General features: G+C 44.9%; 1 protein-coding gene and 1 long non-coding RNA gene across 2 annotated transcripts; both read left to right on the top strand.

Moving 5' to 3' along the window:
- The first annotated feature begins 1,082 nt into the window (after positions 1 to 1,082).
- LOC146035623 (uncharacterized) lies at positions 1,083 to 9,540 on the top strand. Its single transcript, XM_083159175.1, has 5 exons — positions 1,083 to 1,243; positions 4,576 to 8,531; positions 8,648 to 8,798; positions 8,903 to 8,998; positions 9,242 to 9,540. Exons 2-5 carry the CDS (start codon positions 4,719 to 4,721, stop codon positions 9,523 to 9,525), a joined length of 4,344 nt encoding a protein of 1,447 aa, XP_083015301.1. The 5' UTR covers positions 1,083 to 1,243; positions 4,576 to 4,718; the 3' UTR covers positions 9,526 to 9,540.
- A 7,765-nt stretch (positions 9,541 to 17,305) lies between these two features.
- LOC146035622 (uncharacterized) lies at positions 17,306 to 25,171 on the top strand. The gene is made up of 4 exons (XR_014460686.1): positions 17,306 to 17,423; positions 20,439 to 20,508; positions 24,534 to 24,578; positions 24,883 to 25,171. It is a non-coding gene; the product is annotated as an uncharacterized LOC146035622 (long non-coding RNA).
- The last annotated feature ends 1,992 nt before the right edge of the window (positions 25,172 to 27,163 follow it).

Genomic DNA, 27,163 nt, shown 5'->3' with positions numbered 1-27,163 from the left:
CACTGACATACAACACAGGTCCGCAAGCTGAAAATACATTAAAAGTGACCCCTGTGAATGCTCAAACAGGACTTTTCACCTGCACCACAATTTACAACTATTTTGATGGACTGTTAGCTAGTTCAATAAATAAACTGATTTTAAGATGTCAATTTTATTCAAAATAGTAAATAATGGTGTGAAAGTGCCAACTTTGCCAGTGTATTTCATGCCCAAACCAGTGTTAGACAAGGCAAATGTGGGTCATAGGCAAGTGACACCCCTCTGTTGATTTCAGGTTTCATATTTGATGCCCAAGACTCGTTAATGCTTCCAAAACTGCAGTTACTTATTCAAATAGTAAATCATAATATAGTGTATGTGCCCACTTTGCCAGCATATCTCATGCCCAAACCAGCATTGGGCAAGGTAAAATACATGTGGGTCATATGCAGCTGACACCCCTCTGTTGATTTGAGGTGTCAAATCTTTTTCCCAAGACTCGTTAACCCTTGCAAAACTGCAGCTACGTATTTAAAATGGTAAATTATTGTGTATTTCATGTACAAACCAGTGCTGCTCAAGGGAAATATATGTGGGTCAGACGCAATTAGGTGTCAAATGTTTTACCCAAGACTCGTTAACACTTATGAACCTGAATGTTCTGAATAAGAAGCTGGAGCTTGAATATTAAGTGGATAAGAAGCTTGCCGAATAAGAAGCTAACTTCAGCCTCGTAGCTACCATGTTCGGGAAACTCCAGCTTGATTTCCCACAGCCTCACAGGGAAGCTGCTCGTCCAGCCGGTGGGGTCTGCAGCATTAACAGCGGCTCATAGGCTCCGCCACACCGACAGTTTCCAGGTCAGCAAAACAAGGCTCCTTCCTTCCCGCCCCTTGCTGCCGGCACTCCATTGCCTCTGCTGGGGCTGCTGCTGGGGAACTCCGTGCCAGCAGTTCTGTCGCCTTCCGAAACTCTTCCGCCCGGCAGTGCTCTCTGCAGCTAATGGTTCCACCCCTTCATTTCTCTCATTGGCACAGTCACCTGTTACGTTGCAGCCATTGGGCAATTTATATATAAGTAGGACACATGATAATAACAGACCAATGGGGATAAAGTGTGGGCGGGTTAAAATTAGATTTCAAAGTTGTGGCTGTTGTGTTATGTGGAGCCGGTCGCGAGATAGCAAGAGGAAAGCCGCTCCTGGCAGCAGCAACAGCGGGCACCGGGCGTGTATGTAGTCACGGCGCAACACCTCCGTACAGTGAGTAATCCTGTTGATGATAATAGCGGATGGGTCATATTGTGCAGTGTACGCATGGTTACCGTCAGGCAATGCCCTCTTACGTATCTGCCGGTTAGAGACTAGACTAGATCCATATTTACAGTGCTACCTCTCTACAATGACAGAAGCCAGTCCTGCAATCAGTGCCACCAATGAAACCTCCTCTCTCCTGGCTGTACTGAATACCTTTCTGTCACCATAAAGTACTGTACATAGCAGAGTTGCCCTCGTTTCTCTATGCAGGGCTGGGCAACACCGGCCCTCCAGATGTTAATGAACTACACATCCCAGGATGCTTTGCATTAGTTTTTCTATGTGGCCATGCTGAAACTGATGCAAGGCATGCTGGGATGTGTAGTTCATCAACATCTGGAGGGCCGGTGTTGCCCAGCCCTGGTTACTTGTTTCCTAGCACGGCGCCCATTGCATACCTTAATTAGTGGTATGCGATCGGACCCAGTTTTCCGGTCCTAACGGTGCCCATACACGTTACAATTATTGTATACAATATCACATCTTGGTTTTGCAATGAGATCTAGTACAAAAATGTGCAGCACATACTTTTGGTACTAGATCTGATCTCATCGCAAAACCGAGATGCGATTAGATGCGGTATTGTATACAATAATTGTAACGTGTATGGGCACCTTAAGAGCCGCACTGTATAATTTTAATATCGCATGCCATTTCTAATTGTACAGGCACCCTGATGGGTGATTACTATGTTAAATGATCCCCCATTGTTAACATCACCCCCACTATCAACGCCAACCCGAAGCGTGGCGAGCCCACGAGGGGCGTTGGTACGCGTCCTCCGACCTTTTCATACCCACACTATCCACGTCGGCGTGAAGTTGATTTTATATAGTGTGGCGAGCCCGAAGCGTGGCGAGTGGACGCGGAATACATGTGAAGTTATCCGCGTCCCCTCGCGGGGCGTGCTGCGCTCTCCACACTATATAAAATCAACTTGATGTGGATATGAAAAGGTAGGAGGCCGTGTACCACCGCCCCTCGCGGGCTTGCTACGCTCGCCACGCTTCGGGTTGGCGTTAATAGTGGGGGTGGCGTTATCAATGGGGGTGCATATAACATACTAATCACCCATCAGGGTGCATGTACAATTAAATCATCGTTTTGATCGCATCACATGTGATGCGATCAAAACGATGTAATAAAATTAAAAACATGGGAGCCGTGCTAGGAAACAAGGACCCTCCATAGACCATGGGTTAGGTCTAAATTGAAGTGGTTTTGGGAGACAGAAAAGAGTGTCTTCTACTTGTGCACCAAAAGAATTAGACTAGTAAAATACGACTTAATAAATTTGTTTTCAAATTGTAAATAAAACCAAACACACATGGAACAACATATGATGAGTTGAGTTAAAAAGGATGAAATCCTCAACTAGTGGGACCCCAGTACACAGTATCCCTGTATTTATTGATATTTCATATGGTGTGACACAATCTAGTGTAATCAAGGATAGGTGAAATGACAATTCCTACCTATTCGGGGATAATACCCGTTTCATTCTGCTAATAGTACATTTTCGTGCTGTTTTGTAATTGTAGAGGTGACTAAAATGTTGGTCACAATAGTTAATAAACATGCAACGGGTTTTTACTGGTGCATATTAATAATTGAATGTCCCCCTGTGCCGTGGAGTCAGGAGGGATAGCCTAATAAAATAAAATAATATTTGTCTCTCATGTCAAATCAGACCTGAAAATGCACCAATAGTTCAGTCTGCATCCACACAGAGCAAGAAATAGTTTTACAACAAAAGTAAAGGTGCCTACACACTAACTAGGGGCATACACACGGAGCGATTTTGTGCTACTTTCTAAGCAATCTGACTAGATTGCTTAGAAAGTAAGCACAGAACTCTCCATGTGTATGTCCCGAGAGATTAATTATCTCTTGCTAACTAAGTGCATACAGTCAAAATCTAGTCAAATTTCTTAGCAGGGTACTGCAAATCTCTCTGTGTACAGAATGAGAGATACTGATCGCAATCTCTCATTCTGAACCACTACCCGGCCTTTTTTTGCTTAAGCAGAATTGCTTAGCAAAACCATTTAGCACAAATCTCTGCATGTGTATGTATTCCCCATGGGAGATCTGGACACCAGGAAATCACCTACCACAAATAGCTTAGCAAAACTGCTTAGCACACATCTCAACGTGTGTATGCCCCTTTAGTTAGCAGGAGATAATCACTCGGGGCATACACACAGAGATCTGTGCTTGCTTTCTAAGCAATCTAGTCAGATTGCTGAAAATCTTTCATTATAAAGGGGCATACACACGGAACAATTTTGTGCTCTTTTCTAAGCAAAGTCTTTCGCCTCCTGAAAATCTCTTGATCTTTTAGAAAATAGCTGTGTGTATGCACTACTTTGGTGACAGATCTATCAGATTTTGAATAAAGGCCAGTAGACACTGGGTGATATTTTTTAGCTGAAAGCCGCTCAAATTTGGTGTTTTGTGCAGCTTTCAGCTCAAAGCCGCCCCCGGGTGAGCGGTGATGTGCGTTCCTGCATCAACAACGGGAAAGACGTTCATCTGCTAGTATTACCAGCAGATGAGCGGTTTTGCATAGCGCTGCGCTATGCAAAGCCATCCCGCCCTCTGCAGAGAAGAGCAGGATGTGTGCTGCACATGATACACTCTCCTCTGGGCACAATGCAGGAAGCTTACTCACACATCCCATAATAAAGAAATGATGGCAAATGCAATGAGGTCCGGAGTATTTAGCACAAAAAGTGTTGCAAAACTTTACAAAACCCTTGTTTTGTGGGTATTTGGAGTCTGAATTTTTATTTTGCTTCTCCCAAAATTTGGAGCTCCTTCATTCTGTAGTCATCTGTCCTGTGCCATTCCCACTCTTAAGGTGCCCATACACGTACCAATTACCTGGTACTTTTTGTGCTAAAATAGCATCGTTTTGCATGCGTTGTGCATGCGATTTGATGCTATGTTAGCACAAAAAGTACCGGATAATTGGTACGTGTATGGGCACCTTATCTACTACTTACATTTCAAAGATCATGCTATTGAGGCAGTGACCGATTTAGCACACCATGGCTAAGTTGCTCTACAAATTCATGACATAACATGACATCTGAAGACTTAAATGAACTAGAAACTTGACCACATAACAAGCTAAATCCTCTTAGCATTTTCTTATGTAAATACCATTTGATCATTAAGCTGCTCATGATTCCGATCTTCATGTACTTGTTACTATAACTGATGTGACATGTGCATCACTTGCTCTGTCATTCATATACTCGTTCATTTTTCAGGATTTACAAGAAAATCGAAATTTGACCTATTCATCACTCACTTTCTGAGCAAGTGGCTGTAGTATTCCAACCTGGAGGGACCTACACAAAAAACAACCTTGGTGCCAGTGGGCACGAAGAGTCCTCTGCATCAGCTACGGCGTATGGTGCTGAAGGACATAAAGAATGACCCTGGTGTGAGTGCTGGGTCGCACCCCCCTTTGGGTTTAAGCAAAAGACGAATGAGCGACTCTGGATGCATGTCTTTGCAACCACACAAATCCAAAATGAGAAAGGGCATTCTGCAAAAAGGAGTAGATGATTGCTTTGCAGGTTATAGGAGTGAGCAAAGTGTAATGACTATATGCTCTGACCTCACAAATAGAGAGACCGGCTCTGTGGACTTCCAAAGTAAAAAGAAAAGTGTCTTCTGTAAAGCTGGAAGCTCACATCAGGGAGAATTAAAGAGCGATGGAATAGTCCACACCGGTACAGCTAAAGAAAGTGTGCCGCTCTTGCCTTATAAAATGATATTGTCACTTCCTGAACACCATTCAGCATCTGAACCGTCGAGCGCTTCCAGTATGTCTGGGTCCTATTTTGCAGACCCTACAGTTTACAAACAAAATAAGGAACAGCAGTCTGCTGAGAGTACAGCTGACAATAGTGCAAGGTTTTTCAGCACTCCAATGGTTTCAAAAAAATTTAAGAAGAAACTTACTCCTGTCATGGAACTGGATATTGAGTCCTATACTTCAGAGGAATGTATAAGTCAAGAAAATATATCCAGTACCGATATCGTTCCCAAGAATTCCCATTCTGTGGGTGTCCTGCCGCAGGAAAGTCCGACACAGACTACTCCCCTATACAGAAGCTTTTTTGCTGCGGAGTGCCAAGAAATAGTTAACCAGATAGAGGGCATAGAGACAGTTGGTAAGAGTCCAGCCAAGAGGAAAGCGCAAGAGTTGGATGTGTCTACCATTGACGCAGAACCCCCTCCCTACGATTGCACACCAATGAAGTCCATGCTGGCCTGTGAAGTGGCCAGGATGATTCGTTCACTGGACAACAGTCCCATAAAGGAGGGGGTATCTTTATTTGGGGAGAGCCTGCTGGATCTGGAAAAGATGGACCTGCAACTTCACGACTTAAGTGTGTCTGAATGCAGCAAAAGTCAATCTTTGAGTAACTCTGGCATTGAAGGGATTTTTTATTTAAGCGATGAACTGAATGGCTGCTCTAGTAAGAAAAGACCGAAGACTGAACAGCTTCAGAATGAAAGTGAAACACATTCAACATGCCAAACGGAGGTGACTGGACCTTTAGTAAGAGAGGCAGACCATGTCTTACCTGTAATACAACTGGTTGACAAGAAAGCATGTGACATTGAGTCTATAAGTGACTGTGCCAGTAACAAGAGTGGTAGCACCAAGCAAAATACTAAATTCCATGCTGAAGGGAACATTCTAGTTGACAAAACTCAAGTAATGAAAGTGGAGTCCTCACCAAAAGGCTTGGTCAATACCAAACAGAATATTGCATCGTTCCTTGAGGAGAAGACTGTAGGCAGTTCTATGCAGTTAAATGTAAGAAATGTACAAGAGTGTTCCGACATTACACTGGACATTCTGGTACCTCATGAGAAGTTCCTCCCTAGTATCACTACCAATCAGATGGTAGTACAGAAAACGCCTATCCACCTCACACTGGTAAAATCGATGCATAAGGGATCCTCCACAGCGAATATTACTCATGAGATTGAATCTGTGCCACAAACCTCGAACATCACACAGGACATTTCATCCCTGCATGAGGAGATCAATATAGCCAACACCACTCAGGTGATTGATGTGGTGCCACAAACCTCTGCTAACTTCGCAGAGGAAGTTTCACCAACACATGACGTTGATACAGTCGATATATCACAAATAATTGATGTAGAACAAAACTCTACCAATGCCACACAGGAAATTGCATCAATGCATGAGGAGGTCACTGCAACCAATTCAACGCAGGTAATTGAAGTAGGATCATCTGCCAACACCACACAGGACATTCCATCAATGCATGAGGAGATCAATGTAACCAATTATAGGCAGGTAATTGAATTAGGACCTCAGTGCACTATCAACACCACACAGGACATTCATTCAATGCATGAGGAGGTCAATGCAACCAATTGTACTCAGGTACTTGAAGCAGGGTCATCTGCAAACACCACACAGGACATTCCATCAACACATGAGGAGATTCCTATGGGTCCTAGCATAAAAATAATGGAAGTAGTGCCACAATTAACTTCCAATAATACAGAAGCGGCATCATTGTTGCATGAGGTCTGTACAGCTGATACCACACAAGACATTCCATCAGTACATGAAGTGATTGCTACAGCAAATACAACCCAGGTTACTGAGGGAGGGCCACAATCCTCTGCCAATACAACACAGGACATTGTATCCATACATGAAGTGATCCCTACAGCTCCCAACTTAGAAATTATGGGGGTGTCACAATTGACTGACAATAATACAGAAGTTTCTGCATTAGCGGATGAGTTAATTACAGTCAAGGCAGATGACCTTACGATTGCTTCTGATGGTCCAGCTGACAAAACAGTGGCTAGTCCCTCAATGCATGATGAGGTCTTTAAAACTAATATTCAAAAATCGGTGGTATGGCAGAGTACTTCTGTATGCACCAAAACAGAAATTGTTCCTGTGGAGGATATGGTTAAGGCAATCACCAGTCCTATTACAGATGTATTGCCAAATACTGCCTACAATGCTTCACAGAATGTTAGTTGTTTGCTTGCTGATGTCATTATAGAAAACACTCCGGTGTTTGAAACTGTGCTCCCAACATGTACACGTGCAGTCTTGGATATGAATGGAAAGCATAGCATTGTGGTAGCTGATGTACTACCTCCAGACGCAAAGGTCTCCGAAGGCAGCCAAAACAGTATTTCTTCTCCAAAGGCGGTTCTTGCTCAGAGTGTGCGACTGTCTATGTCACCCTCAGGTAATATTGTCACTGAAAATAAAGAGGATGCATGGGCACTAAATGTTCAGGAGAATGTTGGAAGCCCATCTACCCTCCACCCACAAGAAAATGTATACCCCGATAAAGAAAAGGCAATGTGGATGCCAGAGTCTGCAAAAGGCCAGATTCTGGAAGTTGGTATGGAATGTGTGGCAACTAATCATGGCATACTAGCGAACACTACTGCACAGAGCAAAACAAAGGTTTCAGAAGGAAAGCTGTTAAATGCAGTTGAGGAAAAATACTCTAAAAGTGAGGTAGTGCTGGCTTCCGTGCAGAATGAAGTGGATACCTGCAAAGAATCAAATGCTGATCCATCACTCTCTGAATCTTGTAGCATGATCCAGGAAGAAGAAAATGTCCATGATGTGAGTGTCTTTTCGGCTGGGTCCCTCTCTTTTGTTACTTCCACACCTGTTCCAGGTTTTAATAACTTTCTGTTTCAGAAACAATGCCAAGATTCTGTTCACCAGGACCCCAATGTGTCTCTTGGCTCTGTATCAGGGGATACCATAAAGCAACAGGGTATTGCTATGCAACCCAAGTCTCTGGGAGCTCAGGCATTGAAAAACCAAAATAAACCAATATCAAAGTGCTCAATGCTCCCGCACTACACAGAAAGAGGCATACGTCCTCCCTCAGGACTAATACCCCGACAAATCCCTCCATCATCTGGCATTCCTTCTGCACGACGATCGTTGGCTCTGTTTAATACCACAGGTCAGAATCCAGAAAAGGAGCAAGTGTTCTCTAAAAATACACCAAGGGGAATCCCTGGCAGAGGAATTATCCGGCCTCCAGTGACCCGCCAAAGTTTGCCCCGAGCTGGTCTCGGAAATGTAAAGCAAACCACAGAGGGCGCAGGAGCGAGCATGCTGGCAAACCAGTTTAAAGGAAGCCGCTTTAGGACTCCCAAAGCTGCTGCTGCTGTAAAGGTCTGTATAGAGGTTATGTTTATGCTCATCTGTTTCCACACACTATATAATTTTTTTTTTTAATCTGTCACATTCGTTTTCACTGCTACAATTTCTCCTTTCTCTTTACTGTACAGACCCTGTCTACTGCTACACATTCCCAGTTACCCATTACCTCCTGTTTGGTTAAACCACCTTCCCGATTATGTGCTCCTAGCAGTGGACGTCTCTCAGTTGGGGTTCAGAAAGCCAACCTACAGGATCCAGCATGTGGAGAAGCAGTTAATGGTGTGTGTCCTCGTCTAATATCAGCTGGCTAGGAAATAATAAATTAATTCTGATCTAGAAATCTCATTCTCTATATCAAAATGAACTTTCTTGTTTTTCCACAGAAGTAAGAACTGGTCTGCAGAAACCAGGAATTTCATCCATTCGCCCCCCTCTACATTCTCAGAAAGTTTCTCCAAAATTGAAATCCAATCTTTCAGGTGAGTAGGACCCAACTAAAATAAACCTGGGAAATGTGTACGTCTATAGCCTACATTCAGATCATTACTACACCATTCCCCCTAATTGGCATGCTACAATAAAGAAGATACCTCTATACAGCTCAAAGTGGAGGGCTGCTGATACTTGTGGTTCGAATGGCTTGATATAAAACTTTTGTCTATTTTTACATTGGGGAAAGAGACAGTGAGCGCATATTTCTCAGGAATCTTTCTGTGTTTCAGGGTTACCAGTTAAAAAAGCTATTCCAGGGTTTGGATTGCGCAAAGAAACTGGTTCAATGAAATGTGAGAGTAATTCTGCAGGATCCTCCTCAAAACAGATTGCTCCATCTGCTACACATCTAAATGAAGCGGCATCCCTCCATGGTGGCTTAAATTCTAGCTCTTCAAGTCCTGTTGAGCAAGCTGCTGAGAACCAAGAAAACCATATCCCCAAAACTGTCCTAGAAGCAAGTGCAAGTCTTCCAGCCACCACATCTGGTAGGTCTTCTTCTATATTTGCTTGATACAATACAGTGGCCAAGGACAAGCACACTTGTAAAATGCAGAATAATATGGGAATTCTCCTATACATTTATACAGACAAATGTGTGGTCTGTCACTGCCAAATGCTCCTTTCTTCGAACATTTGGCAGTGACTGAGAATAAAGTTATATGGTAAAGTAGGCTTTGGAGAGATTTGGATGGGTGGGCACCAATCCTGTAACGTGCAAGTTCTTGTCTGTAGGATCACTGCCAACTAGGTGTCATGCAATGGTCCCTTTTTATATAGCAGTTCTATGGGGATTGAACACTCATTCATATTTGTTAGTATTATCCCAAACTAAACATATGTCCTACTGCTGTATCCTGGAAGTACCAAATTCCTTACCATATTTCTGGCTTTAAGTATCTTGCAGGCTTAAATGATGGTCAAAAGTGTTTGGTTGGCACTGGTGCACTACTGCAACCGACAGCATGGTACTTTTTTATTTTTGAATTACAAGTTTTTTTGGTACTTGTGTAATAGCACGGTGCCTGGCTACGCTACATTTTCAACGTAGGCTAAGCTACAATGTCAGCGTAGCCCAACGGCTGCCTAGCGTACTTAGCGTAGTGACTCCGCGGCAGCCCGGCTCTGTCCCCAGCGTCCATGTCAAGCCTAGTGAGCGCCTCTCAGACAGCGCCGATAACAGCCAGATCCCCTGTGCTGGCGGAGAGGGGATCATGCGGGCGTCGGCGGAGAGGCACTCCAGCTGTCTGAGACGCTCCAGCGTCTCAGTAATTATTGCGGCAGGGTACGGCAACCGCGTCCGCTTCAGGGTGGCGAGCCACCAAGCCCGAAGCGTGGTGAGTGCACGCGGATTACTTTACATGTATTCTGCGCCCGCTTGCCACGCTTTGGGCTCGGTGGCTCACTGCTCGCCACACTTTATAAAATCAACTCCATGCTGATGTGGATAGTGGGGTATGAACAGGTCGGGGGGCTGCGCTTGCCACGCTTCGGGCTGGTGTGGATAGTACGGGTGTTTCAGGAACACATCTGACAGGGACGCTAACTACGCTGGCTGCGGGAACACTCCGCTACTTCCGACAGGGGCGCTGACTACGCTAGCGGGAACACTATGCTACTTCTGACTGACTACGCTGGCCGCATGAACCCTACGCTGATTCTGACGGGCCGCTGCGCTAACTACGTAACGGGCGCCGTGCTAATAGACTAGTACTTTTTTATTATTTATTTTTTTAAGCATCTTTTCATTACAACAACTTGCCTTGTAATGCCTTTTTAGCTGAGTAAAAAAAAAAAAGGTAACTGGTTCTGAGAAGAGCAATGTTACTTCACTGAACTGGAGTCCTGAGTTTGACTTGCAACCAGGGTCCTATGTTCTTTCCATATTAGCGTGTTTCCCATGTAATTCTGTGGTTTCCTCCTGCAGGACTACATGCCTGAATTTGAAACTTAAGCTACCATGATGACGTTCCTTTGGTATACAGCACTAAGGTCGACATGCATTGGGAATGCATGGGTGTATGTTGACAGTCAAAAGGTCGACATGGTTTTTTTTTCCTTCTGGCGGTATTTCATGCCCTACCATCCACTAGGTCATGGTGGAAGAATAAAATCGTGCCCGAAGCATGGCGAGCACAGCAGTGCACAGATACAGCATCAGTGTTGACCTATCCCAGGTCTCTTGTCGACCTTGGTTCATGTAGACCTTAGTGCTGTCGACCCTGTGGCCCATACCCAAAAAATGCAGGCACACATTCAAAGCCCCAATGCTGGATGCACTATACGGTGCTCTCCCGGACAAATGCTATATTGCTTACAAACTGAACAAATGCTATATTGCTTACAAACTGAACAATATTGCTAACTATATCGTTCATTGATATCACCTGGCCCCTACTGTACATGCAGACTGCATGTTCAGATGGTTGGGGGGATGTTAACAATATAGTGCGTGCACACTAGATCATATCACGATACCGTTAACTATATAGTTGTTGTGCATATAGTTTACAAATATCTTAGTGCACCTTTAGAATACAGAAGAAGAAATTGATAAATTCTACAATTAAAGAGCACTATAGAAATAAAATTAACATTTTAAAGTGAGGTGTTTTTTTTAGCACGTTTGGCAAAAATTGTTGCCCATCCAACATTTCACGATGGTAACTAAAATCCCTAATACTGACACATTATTGCAATTTATCAAGGTCTTACCATTTTAATGCCCATTTTATTAGGAAGACCGCAATGCAGGGACATGTGCTGAGGGCAGATGGGAGGGGTGAGAATGTCAAGCAGAAGGAATCTCTGCCTCAAGTATAGAGTACGTGCTAGCATGCCAATCTGATTTCCCCACTTGCCAGAAGGAAGTCTGAGGTTGGATGTGCAGCACGTCCGACCTCCGACTCTGGTCTGATGCTCAAGGGATCGTGGATTGGATGTCTCATGCAATTTGTGAGATTTCTTCCGATCCACCGGAATCAGGTGATATTGGACCCAAATCTCATAGTCTTAACTGCACTGTTATGTGGTGCCCACATGTAATTAGTTTAGTCAGGGGCGTGTAAATGGAGTTGGAGGATATGCAGAGTTGATAGATATCAGATGGAAGGTTGTGTATTTGAACTGGTTGATCGCCAGTACGTATCCTGGTGGGCATTAGAAGGCAAGTTAGAATCCGAAAGTTAAGTTGCCCATACACAGTACAACTGTTGGTACTCTTTACCTAGAACGGCGCCCGTCGCGGGCATCGCGGGTACATTTATGCCTGCACGCGACCGACGCGATGCCCGCGATTTTCCCATTGAAAACCATGTTAAACCTGAAAAATCGCGTCGGTCGCGTCGCGGCCGGCCATAAATGTACCCGCGATGCCCGCGACGCGATGCTCCCGATTTCCCATAGGAAGCAATGTTAAAAGCCGCGATGGACCCGATTTTAGTGTTAAATGCCTCAATCCACCCGATTTGGCCATAGAAATCAATGTTAAATGGGCCACAGAGCCCATTAACCCTTAAATGTCCCCCCAAATTTTTAACGCCACCCCACGATCCACGCCAACCCGAAGCGTGGCGAGCGGCGGCGGTACGCGTCCTACGACCTTTTCATGCCCTACTATCCACGTCGGCGTGGAGTTGAGAATAGAATAGTGTGGCGAGCGCAGCGAGCCACCGAGCCCGAAGCGTGGCGAGCGGACGCGGATACCTTCACAGGTAAGCGCGTCCCCTCGCGGGCTTCACAGGTGTCCGTGGCCACGCGGACACCTGTGAAGCCCGCGAGGGGACGCGCTTACCTGTGAAGGTATCCGCGTCCCCTCGCGGGGCTCGCTGCGCTCGCCACGCTTCGGGCTCGGTGGCTCGCTGCGCTCGCCACACTATTCTATTCTCAACTCCACGCCGACGTGGATAGTAGGGCATGAAAAGGTCGTAGGACGCGTACCGCCGCCCCTCGCAGGCTCGCTGCGCTCGCCACGCTTCGGGTTGGCGTGGATCGTGGGGTGGCGTACAAAAATTGGGGGGACATTTAAGGGTTAATTGGGGCTATTTGGGCTCTGTAGCCCATTTAACATTGATTCCTATGGGAAAATCGCGGGCATTGAGGCATTTAACGCTAAAATCGCGGTCAATCAGGCTTTTTAACATTGTTCTCTATGGGAAAATCGCGGTAATCGCGGGTACCCGATTTTCATGTACCCGCGATTTACCCGCGATGCCCGCGATTACCGCGATTTTACCCGCGATGCCCGCGATTTCAATCGTGGGCGCCGTTCTAGGTAAAGAGTACCCAACTGTTATGTGCGATGAGATGCGCGCTGCTGTCACACATCTCATTGCACAGCTCAAAGTATGTGCTGCATCTCATTGCATTGCAAAACCTATGCAATACGATGCGATATCTCCTATATATTTGGCTACATCTGTCACTCAAAGTGGGTGTCTGTGTCTATAACGCTCTGTTCCTGGACTTTCCTCTTAATGTGTGATTGCCTTCATCTGTGCTGAACACCTTTCTGAGAAATTAACCTGTTTAAAACAGGTGATGGCAATCATACATTAAGGGGAAGTCTAGAAACAGAGCATTGTGTCCCTCCTGGAGAGGGTCATGTTGGGAGGTATGTGACAGAGAACCAGCCCAGTGAGCCCACAGACAGTGCCAGACACCCACTGCCTTCCCATGTTGCCCAGCACTGCTACTCCACAGCCACCAGGTGAGTGCCCCCCTCCCGCGATTTGCGGCAAAACCTCCCCCCCGCGCCCCCCCCCCTCCCGCGATTCGCGGCAAAAACACCCGCTCCCCCGTGACCCCCCCCTACCGCGATTCGCAGCAAAAACACCCCCGCGACCCCCCCTCCCGCGATTCGCTGCAAAAAGAACCCCCCCACGACCCCTCCCGCAATTCGCGGCATAACCACCACCCCGCGACCCCCCCCTCCCGCGAATCGCGGCAAACCCTCCCCCGTGACCCCCCCCCCCCGATTCGCGGAAAAAACACCCCCCCCGCGACCTCCCTCCCGCGATTCGTGGCAAAAAGAACCCCCCCGCGACCCCCCCCCTTGCACGATTGGCGGCACCCCCCCTGCGACCCCCCTCCCGCGATTCGCGGCACCCCCCCCCCCCCCCCCGCAATTCGCAGCAGCCCCAGGATTAAATGGCACATGCAAAACACTGACATGGCTATGGTCGACAATGAAAAAGGTTGACATGAGTTTTTGAAGATTTATTTTTAATTTTTTCATATTCATTGTCATGTGTCGACATGGACACCAATGAAGTGGCACACTTATGTCAACATTTACATGTGTTGACCTTTCTGTGTTGATTTTTTCTTGTGGCGATTCGCGTCACACCCCCCGCAACCCCCCCTCCCGCGATTCGCGGCACCCCCCGTGACCCCCCACCTCCCGCAATTCGCGGCAACCCCCCACCGGAACCCCTGTGAACCCCGCCCTCCCGCGGTTCGCGGCACCCACCCCCGCGACCCCCCCTCCCGCAATTCGCGGCACCCCCCCGTGATTCGCGGCAGCTCCAGAATTAAATTGCACATGGAAAACACTGACATGGCTATGGTCGACAATGAAAAAGGTTGACATGAGTTTTTGAAGTTTTTTTGTCATTTTTTGAATATTTTCATATTCATTCTCATGTGTCGACATGGACACCAATGAAGTGCCACACTTATGTCAACATTTACATGTGTTGACCTTTCTGTGTTGATTTTTTTCTTGTGGTGATTTGCGTCACACCCCCCCCACCCCCCCCCCACAACCCCCACTCCCGCGATTCACGGCACACACACACACACCTCCCCCGCGATTCTCGGCACCCCACCCCGTGACCCCCCCTCCCGTGATTCACGGCACACCCCCGCGACCCCCCCTCCCATGATTCGCCGCAACCCCCGCCCCGTAACCCCCCTCCCGCGATTCGCGGCACCCACCCACGCGACCCCCCCTCCCGCAATTCGCGGCACCCCCCCGCGATTCGCGGCAGCTCCAGAATTAAATTGTACATGGAAAACACTGACATGGCTATGGTCGACAATGAAAAAGGTTGACATGAGTTTTTGAAGTTTTTTTTTTTCATTTTTTGAATGTTTTCATATTCATTCTCATGTGTCGACATGGACACCAATGAAGTGCCACACTTATGTCAACATTTACATGTGTTGACCTTTCTGTGTTGATTTTTTCTTGTGGCGATTCGCGTCACACCCCCCCACCCCCCCGCGACCCCCACTCCCGCGATTCACGGCACACACACACCCCCCCGCGATTCTCGGCACCCCACCCCGCGACCCCCCCTACCATGATTCGCCGCAACCCCCGCCCCCGTAACCCCCCTCCCGCGATTTGCGGCAACCCACCCCGCGACCCCCCTCCCGCAATTCTCTGCAATCCCTCCCCTCCCGCGATTCGCAGCATCCACCCCCCCACAACCCCCCCTCCTGCAATTCGCGGCACCCCCCGCGACCCCCCCTCCTGCAATTCGCGGCACCCTCCGTGACCCCCCCTCCCGCGATTCGCGGACACCTAAGTTGCAATACAGGGCATCTTTCATACAATTTTAACCATATTTCTCATATACAAACGTTCACAAATTAAGGGGGCGCAGCCCCTTACGACGGTGTGAAGAGCGCCCGTAGGGCGCGATGAATCACCTAGTTGTATAGAATAATTGTATTCAAGCCACATATAGCGGACAAGCGGGACCCGTTTAGGCTGTATGTGGGTCACACAGCGGTCTGGCCTGATCCTGCAGAACAGGATGAACTGAATAAACCTAAATATTAACATGAAGCGTGTTTTTTTTTTTTTTATGTAATTATTTCAGTGCTCGATATGCGTGTATTGGGAAGAAAATTCTGGGTACTTATGTAATATCTGGGCTCTCGTTTTTCTTATGAGACGCGTCCCCTCGCTCGCCACGCTTCGGGCACGGTGGCTCGCTGCGCTCGCCACACTATATAAAATTAACTCCATGCGTAGTTGGATAGTAGGAGTATGAAAAAATGGGGTGCATTTAACATGGGAGCCCAGATAATACATAAGTACCGAATTCTGTATTTATAAATCTTCTATTTCTGGTATATATTTCTGTATGTAATTTCAGCCAGTCTCTAGCTATTAATTGAATGAAGGTAAAGTGTCTGAGAATTTTATTATAAGTTCCACATCCCTAGTTTTCTACCAATATAAATATTCGGCAAGTGGGAACTTTCTGAAATGGACCACTGCACTTAGCTAGAGTTCTGTTTCCGGATATGTTTGTCAGACAGAACATTATTGGTTCCATGAATCCTCTCTTCACCTGTTGTACCATTTTGGCAGTTCAGATTGGATATGCATGTTTTCAGTCAGATCACTGGAAGTTAGTTCTCCATTGGTTAACAACTTGCCTGGCATGGTCACATCTTTTGTGACCACACACTGATCTGGTTGCGATAACACGACCAGTTAAGTGCAGAATGATATTCTTCTGGCAGCTTCCAATCAGAGGGATCTCATGGCCCTTCTGCATATCTGCACTCTCCCCTGGTGTCTACTGTATTGCTGATTGGTCAGCACAGAAAGACACCCCATCTGGTGGCTGCACAGAAGCGCAGCTGTTTGGGCAATATAAATTAACCCCCTCACTCCCCCACTGTGTACCTGCTATTTAATGCACATTTTTCCTTGTAGCTCCTGAAGTGCACTCTCTGGTGTTTACCGCATGGGGGTACTGTCTAGGGAAGCCAATCCCGGGGCATTTTTTTCAATCTCGGGATTGAAAAATGCCTCAATCCCGGGATTGGCTTTCCTAATAAAAAGACACCCTGACTGCCGTGCATTTACTTATATTTGATGGGGTTGCTGGGTTGCCGCTCAGTGTCATACTGCCGGGAGCCAGGAGCCCGGTTGCTGGGTGGGGGGAGGGTTGTCCATGCTGCTGGGTGGGCGGGCGGCACGGCATCATACTGCCGGGCACGACCTCTGCCTGCGCAGTGTGACCTCCTGATCTCGTCACGCTGAGAGGTCACGCTGCGCAGTGCTGCCGAGAGAAGTCGGGCAGCGTCTGAGCGATGCTCAGACGCTGCCCGGCATTAGACTGGGCGCAAAATCCTGGGATTGAAATTCCGGCGTTTTGGGGGCCAAATCCCAGGATCCCGCGATTGGCCACACTAGTAGTGTCCCTAATTGAATAGCTTGCAGCAAAGCTTTATCCCCGGGGTAACCCTGTGGCAAACAGTACATATACCTGTAGAGGCAGATTCAAACGGCTATTGTAATGTTGAGAGCACAAATCTTTCTATGTATACCTGAATGTAGAATTGTGTCCATTATTTGTAATTGCAGGCAGTATTTTTTTCCTCATGAATGTTGTTTAATTTCTGTTCAATAGTACAACGGAATCAGAGCGATGCCGCCACCTAGAGGTATGTAATAGTATTTAATATAGCTTTAAAAATGTAAAAAAAAAAATCTAATACTAGTATGATTTATTTATTAAGTTTCTTATATAGTACACACATATTCTGCAGCGCTTTACAGAGAATATTTGAACATTCACATCAGTCCCTGCCCCAGTGGAACTTACAATCTATATTCCCTACCACATATACACGCACAGACATTCTAGGGTTAATTTTTGTTGAGAGCCAATTAACCTACCAGTATATTTTTGGCTTGTGGGAGAAAAACTGAGTAACCGGAGGAAACCCACGCAAGTACGGGGAGAATATACAAACTCTGCACAGATAGAGCCAAGGTGGGAATCTAACCCATGACCTCAGCGCTGTGAGGCAGTAATGCTAACCATTACACCATCCGTACACCATTCTTGCATACATACATGTTGGGTTTGTTTGGGGGGGGGGGGGGGGGGGGGGGGATTTTGCTGTTTTTTTTTTATCTGTTTTCACTTTCTATAGTCTGTTTACTCCTATAATTGTTTTTTTGGGGGAGAGATTTGAGTAAGAGATTATGTTCTGAGCATTTTAGTGTGGGAGGTTTCCCACAGTCTGGAGATACACACAGATTTTGCTGAGCGATTTAGTATAGGAGATTTGTGTTAAGTATAAATAATAATCATTTAATAATCGGTCGATATTACAGGAGGGTGGAAGTAGATTGCTTCTTAAAACACAAGTGATTTGCAGTCTGTTGCTAAGCGATATGACTAGATATATACTACATCATTGAATGATCTAGACTGGTGATAGCGACGTGCAGGGCTGCGCATTCCCATCGCAATGGCGCATACACACTGAGCGATTTGTGCTTAATTCCTTAGTTATTTAGCCATATCGCTTGTGATATTATGGGGCATGTGTATGCCCCATAATCACTGCATATTTTCTCCTGAAGCTAGTACTGACTTGATTTATATGGTCTGGTGGCTTAAATTGTATCATGTATTTGGGCTGAAGGGTGTAAGAGCTGACATGTCTTTCTGTTCTATCTAGATGTGTAGCAATAGAGATCTAGTTAATGGGTTGACTTGCCACAGCATTAAAGTTTAGTACTGATACATTGAAATAATGATGAAAAACAAAAACTAACAAAGTACTTGTGATAGACTAAGCATAAAGGCCCATACACACTGAACAATTTCAGGGCTATTTCTAAGTGACATGACTACACTTAAAAAATAAGCACGGATCGCTCTGTGTGTATACTCCCGGGCGATGATGATGCAGTCAAAATCTAGTCACAGTGCCAGTGTTCTCATCAGAGAACACTGGTCGGCACAGATCACTCGGCACATGTTGCTGGGGCATTGCATGTACTGTATGTCAGCGATCTGTGCTTAAGCATGAAGTTTGTCACCCCATGTAAACGGGGCTTAAAACCCAGATAAGCCATCTGATTGCAGTCTAGTTCCCAGTTTAAACTCCGATCAGATTGTATGGCCTATGGTCTTCCCGCTTCATATACAAACCAATTTGTGGTGTCTATACCTACTAGCCATCACGTAAGTTAAACAAACACCCAAGCAGCTGGTGGCACCATCCGAGCCTGTGCAATGCAAACCCAAGCGAACAGGAAAGTATTCACACAATATTATCAAATGACTTTGGATGGGACCATTTTTGCCTTTTCCCCGGATGATAGATCTACAGTGTCTATTTAGACTGTCAACAGGGTCCAAATGTCAATACGAAAAAAGGTAAAGTTTGACATGAGTTTTTCATCATTTAAATTTTTTTTTTAAATCTGTCTTGTTTGCTTCACCCAGTGGCAGCTCTTACCTCTGTGGAGGAGGGGTCTGCCCCCCCCTGCTGCTGCAACCACTAGTGCCCACCGCCGGTGCCAGCTGGACCCACTGGCATCGCCTGCTGGTCCCTGCTGCCGGTCCAGACCCCCATCGCGGGACCGGCGCATATGCAGTAGCTTTGGACGGGCATACGCTGGCCCTCAGCCTCTATGGGCTGCTTCGGAAGCAGTCCACAGATGCATGTTCTCTGCCCGGGTCCGGTGCATGCGCAGTATTGTCCTCGGTACTGCGCATCCCTCCCTCTGCAGCAGCCCATAGAGGCATCCCGGAAGGAGGGAACACCTCCAAATGGGATTGCGTTGTGGAGACTTGCAGTTTGGACTGTCACTGTTAACCACAGTGAAGCCAGTGCAGTCTGCATCTGGCATCACACAGCGGCAGATTTTACCTGGGGGAGCTGCAGCCCATAGGTAAAAAGCACCACTAGCTTCACCGTCCTTCTTTGGCATAGAGGGAGAAAATAGTATTCTGAGTGTAGCAAGGCACCAAGCCTGAAGAGCCATGTGAGGTATGTATTACACTAATTGGGGGTCCATGTTGACTGTTGTCGATAACACAAAAAAAAAGTGAGAAACTCATGTTGCCCATTTCACGTGTCAACAGTTTGACCCTGACCCCCTATTGCATATCGACCTTTTGTGGTAGACCTATTGACATTTAGACACTGTCCATCTAATCATCCACACCCCCATAACATGACAGTCCAGGTTTTAATGATCTCCAGTGCTCAGCACAGATGGTTCTATCAATGTGACTGCAATACTGTCACCTGTGTCCATGCATGTATACCAATAGTGCGCTATAGAAAATCAAGTAGAAATGGAGAAATACCTTTACAGTGAAATAGGTAGAAAAACAGACTCCCTTCACCCACTCCGATGTACAGTATACCTGGAGCCCTAACTACTCTTAAGCATCACAGCCACCAAAAAGTCACTCCTGCATTTATAGATTAGACTACTTACACAAAATCTAACTATATTGCAATCTGTCTTTAGAGAAAAACCGACTGCAAATGTCAGTGTGAACATAGATTATAGGACCTCTGTAGGGTAGTGTGTGTGCAGGTGGGGGAGAATTATCTGAATGTATAGAGAAATAGCTGCACAGACATTGTTCTCTCTAGCTCTTGGGGATTTTATGGTATTTATTATAATATATCTATTTATTCTAGACCTGTGAATGCTGCCATGTGAGGTATAGCCAGCTTTTGAAGGAACTTGAAGACCTCAAGCGACGTGTTGGTGAGAATATGTATTACCATGTATAGGTCTAAAAATCCAATTATTACCCCCAAACAATAAACCTTATTGATTCCTAATTAAAGGCTGCTACACTTCTTGGAAGACCCAGCCAGATGGCTTCTGAATGGTATTGTAAACTATATGAACACTAAGAAGCTGATCATGTCATAGTTTCAAAAACTTATGTGAATTCACAAATATATATTGTGTACATTACAATAACTAGGTATTTGGTTATATGGGATTTCTCATCAGGACTCTTTCTCCATGTCTACTACTTTTGCTGACTTAAGTATTCCTGCATTAATACCCATGCATCAGAAAGACAACCCAGGAGGCCCCTTATTGTATAGTATATTGCAAATTTACAGATCCTTATATTAAAACCATTTACAGATCACTGACCCTTTTTGTAGGTTCCCTCCTCACGCAAACTTGGCCGCGAGGGCCCATATATTTTGTTCATTAACCCTTTAGTGCCAAAATCTGTGAGCTGTGCAAAATATCCGCTAAAAATTCCAGTGTCCTTTTTTTAATATAATTTAAAAAAAAAAATGCTGTGTACAAAAAGATATTCCCACATAAGGTAACCATTACAGGCCATTATGATGTATAAAGATGTTTCCTTTGCAGTTTTCACACCTATTTTGACAAATACACTCAAAGGATTTATACTGTTTTTATATATTCACCTTTGCAACATGGCTAGCTTATTGATTGGAGGCCCAGATAATGACAGGCCAGAATTTAACATTTCCTGGTGACCACCTTCACTATTTGTTGTCTCATAATTCAAGTTTCAATAAAATACATTTTGAAAAACATTTCCTGGTGACATTTCAGGCAGAAAACTACTATCATTACCAGATTTATATATAAGTACCAGAAGACTGCTATTTTTAATCCTTGTGCTTCTTTAAAGCTGGAATACGTGGGTCGGTTACGCAGGCGGCAACTAGATATAAGAAAGCTCATAAGCTTAATTTCAAATTAGCTGAAAAGGAGACTGCTCGCTGAGAAACTGCACATAATAAATTAGCTGAAAAGGAGACTGCTCGCTGAGAAACTGCACATAACTGCACATAAGGCTGACCCGACACCCCCCCCCCCCCCCCCCCTCCCCTTAAAAAATCCTCTAAGACTTATTGATAGCAAGGGAAAAGGTTAACTCTTTTCTCTCTTCCTCCAAGAAGTACAATTAAACTGTCTTGTTTGTATCAGATCTTAGGTCTTGCGAAATAAAGCTGGTAGTCTCTTAGCCCGGAAGTTGAGGTTACCGTGCCATTGCATGTATTAATCTGGTATATAATTCTAAGGGCCGGACCACACATAGTGGTGCAGCTGGTCCCGCTCACATAGGCTCCTATGCGGACACTTACACATTAGTGTGCTGTGGTAAGACCGGACAGTGGGACTGCCTGATTTCTAGGCGAATACATACATTCAAATGTGTAACACTAGAAATCCGAACCTGTTCTGCAGGATCCGGTCCCCTGCTATGTGTGTAACCCTACACTGCCTCCTTGTGACCAATCTGGTCCCGCTGAACTGGACCTGCTTAGTCCGGCCTTTAGGTTTCTGATACCTACGATATTGCAAACACTTTTGTCGCCTATTACACTCGGCTATATAATTTACATTCTAATTCTAACATCCCCCAACCACTAGAGGCTGAAATTCAGTCCTAAGCAACCTCTCCACCTGAGCTAGATTCTGAGGCCCGCCTGTCTGCTACTAGTTCTGATAAACGATCATGGAGAACACAACTATTGATGTCATGCTGCATGACGAGGCCCCTGGTCCCGATGGCTATCTGATTAATTTCTGTAAAAGTTATAAAAGGGAACTAGCATTTTTTAATGAGGTGTCTCAATCTAATAGTGGGTACACATGGTGCAATTTTGCTTGCAATTCGATTGTTATCGAATGGTACAGAAAATGCATTAGATTTGACTATATAGTACAGATCTGTACCATATAGTCTTGCCTGACAAGACTATTTTTCTATTTGATTTACACTGCACGGGTGCGTGCATTGGGGTTGAATCTGCATCGAATGTAGAAAAACCATTGGATGCCCATTTGATTTTCTAGTCTACTTTGCTTCTATAAGCAAAATCGAATAGACATGTAGTGCATATCTCAATGTTTACCCTTTTTATAATGCTTTCCCAAAATAAATCTTGGAAGCCCAAATTGTTGCTATACACAAGCCCGGTAAAGCTCCCACTTTGGTTCAACATTATCATCCAATAGCATTGTTAAATAAGCTTTTCGACAAATTAATTGCTTATAGTCAGGCATGTCCAAACTGTGGCCCTCCAGCTGTACACATACCAGCATGCCTTGCCATAGTTTTAGCACTCCCTAATAACAAAACTGGGGCCGGCATGATGGGACTTGTAATTTCACAACAGGTTTGTTTTGTCCCAGGCATGCAGGCCCCAGACACTACTTCTAAATTAGAGCACTGCGGATTTTAATAAAGGACATCTGGTGCTGAAAAGGAGTTCTATTACACTGGGGATAACTGCAGTCTGTATTGTTGCAATTTGGTTTTAGGAATCATGGATTATATTTTAGCTCTATACTCTGTCCCCTCAATGGTTGTCTCTCCTTGGGGTTTGGGGTCAGTAATGGCAACCGAAAGGGATGCCCCTTGTCTCCCCTTACCTCTGCATTGGCTATTGAGCCTCTGGCTGAAACTACTAGATCCAATGTGGTCATAGGAGGACCTGTAACATAGTAATTAAGGTTGAAAAAAGACGACCATAGAGTTTAACCTTTTTGACTTAGGGAATCCTATAGATATGACTCATTGAAGTCAGTAGTTCTTAGTGGCCAAAAATGTATCCAGTATTGATTTAAATTCATTAGCAGTAGTTGCTGTAATTACCCCCGCCGGCAATGCGTTCCAGAATTTTTAATGGTGAAGAATCCCCTTCTTAATTCAGTAAGGAATTTCGGTACTTGTTTCCTAGCACGACGCCCAGATTTGCTACGTACACAAACGTAGTCAAATTGCATTGCATAGTACTAGAATGCAATGCGATTTACACTAATTAATGTTCTTAACAAATTTGATTAATGTAGCATAAATAATTTAAGTAAATAATTTATTAGTTAACACATGTCGTCAGTACTGTGTCAGCTGTATGAATGTGTTCCTAAAACAACAGCACTATCCATGTCACCCCGAAGCATGGTGAGCGCAGCTGAACGCGTCCTCCGACCTTTTCATACCCCCACTATCCACGTTGGCGTGGAGTTGAATGTATATAGTGTGGTGAGCCACCGAGCCCGAAACGTGGTGAGCGCACGAGGATTACTTTACAGGTGTTCTGTGTCCCCTCGCGGGGCTCGCCACGCTTCGGGCTTGGTGGCTCGCTGCGCTCGCCACACTATATAAAATCAACTCCACGCCAACATGGCTAGTGTGGGTATGAAAAGGTCTGAGGATGCATTCCGCCACCCCTCGTGGGGCTCGCCGTACTTCGGGGTGGTGTGGATACAGGGGGTGACTCAAAACAATGCCAGAGGTGCTTACAATTGTAAGCACCCATCACGTGTAATCACATGTCATAGTAAGCACCCATCACATCTCATGGCATGGGTGCTTGTACAATGAAATATTGCATCGTATTTGGTGCCATGCGATCATATGCGATATTTCATTGTATAAGCACTCCTGTGCACTTAATATGGACATCGCACAGCACTATATACGGTACGCGATCCGATGCGATTTTCCTACACAGAATAGCCCACTAAGCTATTTGCTTAGTGGGCGTCGTGCTAGGAAACAAGTACCGGAATTTATTTTCCTCGAGTCTCCGTACATACCCATGTGTCCTAAGTATAGGCCTGTTAGTTCTAATAGAATGTTCCTTTTTAGAACGTATACTTTAACATTGGGATTTTATTTTTTATTTAAGACTTTATTTTCTATGGCAGAATATTTGATTCCAAATATTATGATGCATTAAATTTTTCCTTTTTTTTACCTATGTTTTTCCTCCTTCCAGGGTCTTTCTCTCAGGGTATGGCCTAGTGGATAAGTAGTTTGTAAGGTGAGTAATGCGGACAACCATGCTCAGTGTAGATTTTCTGCTTTATTATGTACAATTACACAAAATGAAATTGATATCATTTTCTAAATTATCGAATAGTGTCCTACATAAAGTACAGGCGCACTAGGTCCTGTGTCACAAAGTTGCAGGCAATAATTATTATTATTATTATTTATCCAAAAATGTCTGTCTCCATGCTCTACAAGACTTGGCTTCCAAACTAGTGAAGTTTAACTCTTGTGAGCCTCATGAGAGCCTTTGGGCATTTATTTTAAAGCCTTTTGCGTAATGTTTGCTTTATCAGGTGCAGTATAAAATGCAAGGAACACATGAAGGAGGAACACATGGTGCCTACACACCTGAAGAAGAGTCCAGGCCCAGGACTTGTGTTGCACATGAAATTAATTGCCAAGCTGCCTATAGTCATGGATGAGGCACAAGCTGCTACTTTGTATGCACTCGCCATACTGTATCTACAGTACTTGTGTCCTAACCTGACCTCGTGTAAATTCTTTATTCTCGGTCCTGTTGATCGTGCTATCATATTGTAACTTATTTTATTCTTAAAGTAAAAAAATAAACTGTTATCACTTGCTGTTCTCCTTTTTTTTTCATTTGTCTCCCCCTCCTCCCAATAAAAATAAAATAAAAAATACAATGAGGGGGAGCTTGCATATTTTAGAAGTAATAAAAGGAATATACTTTTGTCGTTTCCTAGGCTGTAATAGCAAATAAGTCACTTCATTATCCATTTTGGATAATTCAGATGTGTTCAATTTATGGAATAGTGGGGCACATGTTCTAAGCCTGATAAAGTGGAAGGTGAAAAGGCACCAGCCAATCCACTCCTAACTGTCATTTTCCAAACAGATTGGCTGATGCCTTTTCACCTTCCACTTTTTCCCTGTTTCATCACTTGACCAGGCTTAATGCATTTGCCTCACTATATCTAAATCCCTAAGCATTTATTGCTGCTTCTAGAGAGCTGTAAAGATTTAAAGCAGACAAACATGAAGATGATCAGCTTTCCCTGGAGTTCTGTGTGTAGGAGGGTTGGGCATACAGTCGCACTTCTATATGTTATTATAGGTGTTTGACAAATGACAGGAGCTAGTTGGCTGTTTATTGTTATTATTAAAAGTTTCTTATATAGCGACACATATTCCGCAGCGCTTTATAGAGACTATATGAACAGTCACATCAGTCCTTGTCCCAGTGGAGCTTACAATCTATATTCCCTACCACATATACACACACACACAGATATTCTAGGGTTAATTTTGTTCAGAGCCAATTAGCCTACCAGTATATTTTTGGATTGTGGCAGGAAACCGGAGTACCCGGAGGAAACCTACGCAAGCACAGGGAGAATATACAAACGCCACACAGTTAGAGCCATGGTTGGAATCTAACCCATGACCTCAGCGCTGTGAGGCAGTAATGCTAACCATTACACCATCCGTACCGCCCTGGCTGGTAGATTAGCACTCCACTTTATTACATTTTGAAACCACACATTCTGCCCAAAGTTGAGATTTTTTTTATACACCGGTCAGACAGAATAACAAGATTGGTTGGGGACCCTGTTGGGTGAGTTGGGGGTGCACTGGAGACCAGGATAGTTGTGTGAACCAAGGGGAGGGAGGAGTGACCCTACCAGAGAGCTTGCAGTCTAGAAGAGATGGGCTGAACGAGGATATTTATAATTTGATAGGAGAGGGGAGCAGCGCTATAAAAGTTTTAAAAGCAGGATTTAGAAAAGGTAATAGTGGAGGAGAGGACAGAGGGAGAGTGGATTGTGTTGTTTTTAGAAATGTCACCAGTGGAGAAGTTGCATAGTTAGACAGGCAGCAGCTTTGAAAATACAGGGTGAGGGGAGTCATCTAGTAATACCACTCAGTCTATCACAGTAAAGTCTGCTTCAACCTGTGTCTGACTCAGGATACTGGACACCACTTGAAACCAGGTTTCACCAAATATTCACAAACCTCCACTAACATTTATTTAGCTCTTCTGCTTTTATTAGCTGGTGATATATCCACAAATCCAGACCCTAATCACCTGCCCCACTCACATTCACCGGAGTCAAAACAATATAGAAATCTAGCCAACCTCATAAATGTCACATGTATCGCATCACCCTCCAAATTACTAAAATGTGCCTTACTAAATGCACGCTCTGTTTGCAATAAACTAACATCAGTCCACGATATCTTCATCTCTGGCAATTTCAATCTGGTGTGTATTACAGATGCTTGGTTCATGCAATCAGACACTGCTTCCCCTGCAGCACTATCACGTGGTCCTGAGACAGCTGTAACCCACCTGAACCAGACTCTACAAACTGCCCTTGATGAAGCTGCTCCAGCTACTTCTCACAATCCACTTATGCTTAGATGACAACCGTGGCACTTTTAATTAACACTACACCTGCAAAAACTATCATGTAGATTTGAACATCAGTAGCGTAAATCTCAAAATCCAAGTGACATTGTCACATTTAAGACAACCTACCACTCCTATCGTAATGCTCTGGACACTGCTAAACAAACTTATTTTCAATCTCTCATCTCTTTTCATGCCAC

Source organism: Crinia signifera, chromosome 9 (assembly GCF_055691185.1).
Source record: "Crinia signifera chromosome 9, ASM5569118v1, whole genome shotgun sequence".
Lineage (NCBI taxonomy): Eukaryota > Metazoa > Chordata > Amphibia > Anura > Myobatrachidae > Crinia > Crinia signifera.
Note: the sequence above shows the minus strand (reverse complement) of the source record. Positions and strands in the feature narration are given on the sequence as shown.

Bases quoted from the DNA above. Each gene is read 5' to 3' on its own strand.
- LOC146035623 (XM_083159175.1), top strand. From the start codon at position 4,719: ATGGTGCTGAAGGACATAAAGAATGACCCTGGTGTGAGTGCTGGGTCG. The intron at 8,532-8,647 runs GTCTGTATAGAG...TTTACTGTACAG, and splicing joins AAGCTGCTGCTGCTGTAAAG to ACCCTGTCTACTGCTACACA. The intron at 8,999-9,241 runs GTGAGTAGGACC...TCTGTGTTTCAG, and splicing joins ATTGAAATCCAATCTTTCAG to GGTTACCAGTTAAAAAAGCT.